This window comes from Rhinopithecus bieti, unplaced genomic scaffold (genome assembly GCF_001698545.2).
Source record: "Rhinopithecus bieti isolate Rb0 unplaced genomic scaffold, ASM169854v2 scaffold_48089, whole genome shotgun sequence".
NCBI lineage: Eukaryota > Metazoa > Chordata > Mammalia > Primates > Cercopithecidae > Rhinopithecus > Rhinopithecus bieti.
This window is the reverse complement of record NW_016819479.1, coordinates 1,333,339-1,341,071: the sequence shown is the minus strand read 5'-3', so window position 1 is coordinate 1,341,071 and position 7,733 is coordinate 1,333,339. Positions and strand designations below refer to the sequence as shown.

At 41.1% G+C, this 7,733-nt stretch overlaps 1 protein-coding gene across 5 annotated transcripts in view; it reads left to right on the top strand.

Moving 5' to 3' along the window:
- Positions 1-7,733, top strand: part of SATB2 (SATB homeobox 2) — a 200,480-nt gene that overhangs the window by 81,373 nt on the left and 111,374 nt on the right. For all 5 annotated transcript variants that reach the window (XM_017858985.1, XM_017858986.1, XM_017858989.1 and 2 more), the window contains 2 exons: positions 372-498; positions 1,696-1,819. In XM_017858985.1, coding sequence (XP_017714474.1) covers positions 372-498; positions 1,696-1,819 — 251 coding nt within the window. The remainder of the gene's footprint in view (positions 1-371; positions 499-1,695; positions 1,820-7,733) is intronic.

The following is a 7,733-nucleotide window of genomic DNA, read 5'->3' as shown; positions in this document are numbered from 1 at the left end:
TTTTTTTTTTTTTTTTTTTTTGTCTATGAAATCAGCAGTCCTGTATATTTAGCATCAGCCTTAAGTTAGAATGTGAAACAATTCTGGGGGGAAGGAAGTATCCGTATGGTTTTCTAAGTAATTTAAGAAACAGGAAAACATAAAAGAACTGATTGTCTGTGATTAAACCTCATTCTTTCCTTCCCATCTTCCTGTATAGTTAACTAACTCAATTGTCAGCCAGAAAGAAATAGCTTATTGCTCTGGGTTGTAAAATATCTGAGTGGGCCTTGGATGTTGATGATTGAATGACCTTCTTAACATTGAACAAACAATGGGAAGGTTTAATAAATAGCAGATATGTGTTTATTATGTTTTTCTTCCCTGTGCAGGAATAATCAAGCTGGGAAGGTGGAACCCTCTCCCCCTCAGTTATGTGACAGATGCACCCGACGCGACAGTGGCCGACATGCTACAAGATGTCTATCATGTTGTGACGTTGAAAATCCAATTACAAAGGTGGGTGTTTCTGAACATCTGCTTTTCCTTACTCTCAGAGCTGTTCCATCAATCATAGATTCACTGCAAAGATTAGCATGTCCTGTCTTTATTAATTTCTGGACGTTGGACAAAATGAAAAGAAGGAGAGAGAAGGAGAGAAGGAGAAGGAGGGCCCTTCCCCAGGTGTCTTTATAGTCACATTCTAATTACTTTATGCTTTGTTTTCAGAAGCAGTGAAGTGGTAACCTAGGGGCAGCTTGACAAATCATTAAAAATCTATAGCCCTTAGGAGGAACTTTACACAGTCCCTTATTCGATGGGTCCTTTAGGCCTGGTTAAATGTGTAGCACATAGTATTTGAAGAATAAACACCTCTGCTGTTTTCAGGTTTGTGTTATGCGGGGAGAGTTTTGTTCTTGTAGGAGGTTTAGCAAGAATGTCCTGACATAGGAGATCTTTTTCTTCCCTTTCTGAGGCCACATCAAAACAAACAAACAAACAAACAAACAAAAAAGAACACTTTGTGGCCTGCAGAGATTCTGGGGATGATTTCTTTATTTTTTCAAATATGGCATCCAGAGCAAGATATCCCTCTAAAGAACTGGAGGTTCTTTGCAGTCTTTTATTGTAAAGTGCCTGCTAGGTGTGATTTAAGGAGTGTTGTCCCTTAGTGTAAGTGTTTTGGATCTCCCCTTTTTCGGGAATTTATACTTTAAAATGGACCCCGGCATCCCCATCTGTGTCTATGAATGGGTGAGGATCTTAAAAGTCATTTTTTGGTTCAGAAAGCAACTCTGAGCCATTCTATGAGGGTGAGGGTGGGCCTTCCGACTGCAAATCTGACGGGGAATGTTTGTTTACAGTTAACCTTAGGCATGCTCAATAATTACATTTGTATTGGGGAAGTTTATAACCACACTGCCATGCCATCTCCATCAACACATTGGAAAATCATATTTTATAAAATAGCATTTCTTGTATCGGAAGTGACTAGTTTTCTTGGATGAGTGGGAGGACAAACTTAAAAGAGACCCCTTGGGCTCTAGCAAAGTCTTGGAGAAGCAGTTTTACTTCTCTTCCTTCACTTAGACCCCATTCTTCAGCATATCTTCTGCAGCTCCCACAAGACCCAAGAATAGCTGCTGCACTGTCTCCTCTTTGGTCAAGGGCCCTGGGTGAGGTGTGTGTATTGTTCATTCTTGATCTGTTTTGCAGTTGTTCAAAGTTGGAAGACTTGCCTGCGGAGCAGTGGAACCATGCCACAGTCCGCAATGCCTTAAAGGAACTGCTCAAAGAGATGAACCAGAGCACATTAGCCAAAGAATGCCCTCTCTCCCAGGTCAGTATCTTCAGGTGGGGGTCTGGGAAACAGAAGAAGCCATTGGTAGACTCTCCAGCAGTGGGGTTCCTTCTTCTTAAACAACTGTCTTCTCTTTTATTTATAGACTTACACTGCATTTGAGGTATAAAAGATTATGTTGCTTCTGGTTGTAGAACAGAAGTTATAACTTATTGGCTGGGCATGGGGTAGCTCATGACTGCAGTCCCAGCACTTTGGGAGGCTGAGGCAGGCTGATTGCTTGAGCTCAGGAGTTCGAAACCAGCCTGGGCAACATGGCGAAACCCCATCTCTACAAAGAATACGAAAATTAGCTGGGCGCGGTGGCATGTGCCTGTAGTCCCAGCTACTTGGGAGGCTGAGGTGGGAGAATTGCTTGAGACTGGGAGGGAGAGATTGCAGTGAGCCAAGATCACACCACTGTACTCTAGCCTGATTGACAGAGTGAGACCCTGGATCTCAAAAAAATAAAAAATAAAAAATAAAAATTAGCATTTATTGAGACTTCAGGGTAAGGAGAGAGTATTAAAACATTTTATGTATACAGGCTGGGCATGGTGGCTCACACCTGTAATCCCAGCACTTTGGGAGGCTGAGGCCAGAGGATTCCTTGAGCCCTGGAGTTCGAGACCAGCCTGGGTAACATAGCGAGATAGCGAGACCCTGTCTCAAAAAAAAAAAAAAAAAGAAGGAAAATAAACGTTTTACATATACAGTCATTAACTTCTCACGTATTTCATCGGCGATAGGGACCAGTGTCTCCATTTTATAGATCAAGAAATAGGAGCTTAGAGAAGCACTTACATTCACTGCCTAAGCATACTAGCTGGCTAAGTGGTAGGTTGAGATGCTACTTCCCACAGCCCCCTTTCAAAGTGGATGTTCCAGATTGTTGTTTTACTTGATCAGCTGGATGAGTCAGCCATGCTAAACCCATCTATGCATGATTTATTGGACCTTTTGCTGGTCTGGTGTAGAGAGATGATCTTTGCATCATATGCATTTGTAGCGGTTTTACAGTGAATTCACTGCAAGAAAATGCATCTTGAGGAAAAGTGATACTCCATTTTTTAGGGAACGTAGCATACACTAATACAAGCCATGAAAATGAGATTGAGAGGATCAAAAGAAGAGCAGTGGACGAAAGGGCTGCCTTTTCCATTTGTGTTCATGAACTGGGACCCCATTTTTTTCTACGGTTGAGATAATATTTTGATTCTGGTGGATTAGGGCTGCTGTAGAAATGAACACAGTTGACAAATTATTTAAAGCTTTGAATGGAAATCTGTTTCCTGGTGTGAGCTGCTACACATGATTTAAGACAATGTCTGTTAAGTTCAAGGGAAAATGATGAGAAACCTATTACAGAAACTTGCTCTGCCATGAGCTTTGTTCCAGGGTAAGGGAGTCTCTGAAAGATAGGAAGGCTATTGGTTAAGAGCATGTATCCTGGAATCAGAGCTGGATTCATGTCCTGGTTGACAAACCTCTATAACCTTACCTTTATGAGCCCCGCTTGTTTGGTTAGTAAAACTGAGTAGTAATGGTTCTGAGTTATATAAAGAGGATTAAATGATTGGAAATTACATAAAATGCTTGGCCTAATGCGTGGCATGCAATGATGCACTATAAACAGTATCACCTATTATTATTGAGATATTATGTGAACTGAATATGTGTGTGTGTGTGTGTGTGTGTGTGTGTGTGTGTCTTTGAGGGTGTTTTGGAATTTGGATCCTCTGAAGCAAAGTATGCTGTTAATATTTTTGCTTCCAAAAAAAATTAAGAAGGCATGTATAGGCAGCTAGATAGAAAAGGACATTATTCTGACCTTATGTTTAGGACTTTTCATGCACGCCATTTTAAAACCTACCTGTAGATATGTTTGTAGATGTTAAAGCCTTGTTGCATACAAAGTTGTCAAATGCATGTTTTGATTATGTTAGTGATACAGAGGAACTGGATAAAGAACGAGTTAGGAAAAGCTGTCAATAATTTTTCCCAAATTTCACAATCATTCACAATTAATTTTCTCTTGCATTCACATAGAAGTCAAAATGGGCTTTGCCTGAAAGTGTACAAGCCTCTAACTTTATATTACCAATTCAGAAATTTATCCAGAGCTTCTGAGGCAAGTGGAAGTTTAGTCCAAACTGTTGTATCATGACAATCATGTTTGGTTATGATTACAAATATGACTAGAGAGGCAACATGAGTGAGGAGAATCCAGATCAGGACCTGAGAGCCCTGGGCTCTAATCTCAGTTCTTTTATGGCAGATATGTGATCCTGGGCAAGTCCATTCACTTCTCAGAGCCTCATTAAACTCTTCTATAAGCTGGGCATCATTGTATTTGCATGTTTCATATAATTCGGAGGGTTGTCTTGTGATGTCCAAATGAGATCATCTTTACTCCTATTATAGAAACCTCTTTCTCCCTCCACTCTCTGCTGTCATGGTTTGCCCATGTAGTTGCCTGACCTAAACAGTTCCTTCTCCTTCACCCTTCTGTTTGATCCTTTGGGTTCCATCACTTCTCCATCTAAAATCTTTTTCGCTTGTGCCACTGCTTTGTTCATTCTTTCATCACCTGTCATCTAAAATGTTTCAGGTTTTCTTGCCTCATGACTTTTCTCCTGCTACCTGATTCTCCTGTGTTCCTTGTTTATAATTCCCCAGTCACTCCCCCTACCCACCCTATGGGAAGTACAGACTCCATAGCATAAGGACCGTCAAGATGACACTGTTCAGCCTTATATTTCACTAGAGCTGCCTTCTTCCCTCTTCCTGCACTCATCCTATATCCAGAACACATTAAATTAATTATTTTGAAATGTTTACCATTGCTCAAAATATCTCTTGAGAGTGGGAGCAACCTAACTAGTATAGCATTACAAATCTAACAAAGCCACCTTCTGTATTATCTTAAAAATTGATGCCGAGTTTATATTCTAGTCCATATACCTATTTTGCTGTTTTTTGTTTTTGTTTTTTTGAGATGGAGTCTCATTCTGTCACCAGGGCTAAAGTGCAGTGGCGTGATCTCAGCTCAGTGCAACCTCCGCCTCCCTGTTCAAGCGATTCTCCTGAGTCAGTCTCCTGAGTAGCTGGGACCATAGGTGGCCGCCACCACGCCTGGCTAATTTTTTGTATTTTTAGTAGAGACACGATTTCACCGTGTTAGCCAGAATGGTCTCGATCTTCTGACCTCGTGATCCACCTGCCTCAGGTTCCTAAAGTGCTGGGATTACAGGCGTGAACCACTGCGCCTGGCCCCTATGTTTTAAATATTTTTTAAATGCCATATAATCATTTTGCCTGTTAAGTTAGGAATCTCCTGTCCACATGATACCAGTTCTTCAGGGAGATGTACCTTATTAATCTCTGGCTTTGGAAGCCCCTGCACACAATCCTGGTGACTCTAGAGTCCTTCAGTTTGACATTTGCTTGCCTTTGCATACATGATTTCACCTGGCTAGAATGCACTACTCTTTTCTACTTGATGAAATTATCTTTCAGATTCCAGCTGGAGAGTCACTGCTAGTGAGGTGCCTCAACCTCCTGGTTGAAGTAGTTGCTACTTCTGCTCTTAGTAGCCTTTGTAAATACCCCTGTCACAGCACTTATCTCAGCCTGTTGTCATTGTTACCTGTCAATTTCCATCACTAGATGAGCTGTCCACAATAACAGGGGCCATCTCTTATTGATCTTTGTGTCCACAGCATTCAGCATAATGTATACTTTGTATGTAGCTATTACTATAATGCAGGAGTTTAACCTTTTAGCAGGATAATTCTTTGTGGTGGGGGGCCACCCTGTGCATTGCAGCATCCCTGTCCATTACCCACTAGATGCCACTAGCATGCCACTATACCCCTTCCCCCAGTTGTGACGACCAAAATGTCTCCAGATGTTGCCAAAGGTCCCATGACAGGAGCAATACCACTCTCACTCAACCAATTCTCTGATGTGCTTAATGAATTAAGTTTAAAAATGTTTCAGAAAGTGTAGTTTTATTAGTATGTAAAGTTAAAGTTTTATTATTATTACAGTGTTCTTGGCAGCTCCAAAACATTTTGAACTAGAAACAGTGAATAGAATAATTTGGTGATTGATGCCCAGCACATTTCAGTTAAACAGGGGCTCATTTCTATTGTTTAGATTTGGGGGAGATTTGATTTAGGCTTCTGATATGTTGTGTGATTATGGAAAATCTCACTGAGATAGCTTGTTTCAGCTAGCATGGATATGTAATGTGGACCGTGGCATTCATCCTACGGCCATTATCCTTAAACATTCCAGATTATTCACTTAAATTGCATAGCTAGATTGTAATTTAGTGTGGAGATAAGCACGCCCATTTTGTTGGTGGTTGTCACAGAACAGATGCATGCAGTTTTTGTAGTTCAGCCTATGTAAAGTGAAACAGAATGCATTTTTGTTCTAAGCAAGGTGAAACAGTAATTCAGCAGTATATTTCCACTGGCATTCCTGGAGTCCTGATTAAGAATCAGGTACTTTGCGATGGGTTGGGGATACAACAGTGAATATGAGGGAGGAACTAAAATCCTTTCAATATAGGAAGAAGAGAGTGAGGCAGCCAGTACTACTCACCTTAGGTGAGAAAGGTGGCTTGTTGGGTTTTTCAAAAATAGACTCAACTCATGAGTAAAAGATTCCTGTTATTGAAATAATTTTTCCTTATTCCCTTAAAAGCTAAACCATTTTAGGTGATTCTTCACTCGAGTTTGGCAATTACATAAGGGAATGATTCAGTGGATAGTTCATACTTTATTGAACACCCCAGTAGTCTGCAGTTCAAAAGAGCAGCCTTGAAGGCAGAAGAAAGGTATGGAGAAGTCCATAAAAGTGCAACAATTGTAGCCTGAGGTATATATATTTAAAACAGGGAAGTAATGATTTAGCCGTTCTCTGTCTGGCCAGATGCTTGGAAAGTACAGATTGTGGTTGTGTGTCTGCATATTTATTTTTGATTTCACCTTTCAAAGTGTGTTTAAGTGCTGGCACCTCTTCCTTTCCCTCCAATGTCTCTGTGAGTAACCACTCGCAGCCTCTTTCCTCTGCCACTGGCTGTCCTGAGCATCCTAATTTAGCAGATCTTAGGCGTAGTCCTCCCTTATTAAATAGTCCTTAGCTGTTCCAATTTGAAAACATTATGATTGCATCTTTCTGTGGCTTACTTATTCTTACTTGAGGAAGAGTTGAAAGACCTAAGGTTGGCTTTTGATTGCAAAACCCCAGGTGCTCAGGGTTTTGACCCATTTAAGTAAGTAGAGGTACCAGTACCTGCCTTGTGCATCTCATAGGCGATCTTGATGTTCAGATGGGATGACTAAAGAGACAGTCTTGTTAACTGAAAATTGTGGGTTTTTTTTTTTTTTTCTTTTTGAGACGGAGTCTCGCTGTGTTGCCCAGGCTGGAGTACAGTGGCATGATCTCAGCTCACTGCAGCCTCTGCCTCCCGGGCTGAAGCAATTCTCCCCCCTTCAGCCTCCCAAGTAGCTGGCATTACAGGTGAGCGCCACCATGCCCGGCTAATTTTTGTGTTTTTAGTAGAGATGAGGTTTCACCACGTTAGCCAGGCTAGTCTTGAACTCCTGACCCCAAGTGACCCTGCTGACTCGGACTCCCAAAGTGCTGGGATTATAGGCATGAGCTACTGCACCCAGCCTGAAAATTGTGATGAAAAAAACAATTTGCAAGTGCATGCAACTTCCAATGTGCTCCACTCCTACACGTTCTCTGTGACTCTAGACATGTTAAAATATTTTTTATGGTAAAATATACATAACATGAAGTTTGCCATTCTAAACATTTTTAAGCTTACAATTGAGTAGCATTAATTACATTCACAGTGTTGTGCAACCATCACCCCTGTCTCTTTCCAGAATTT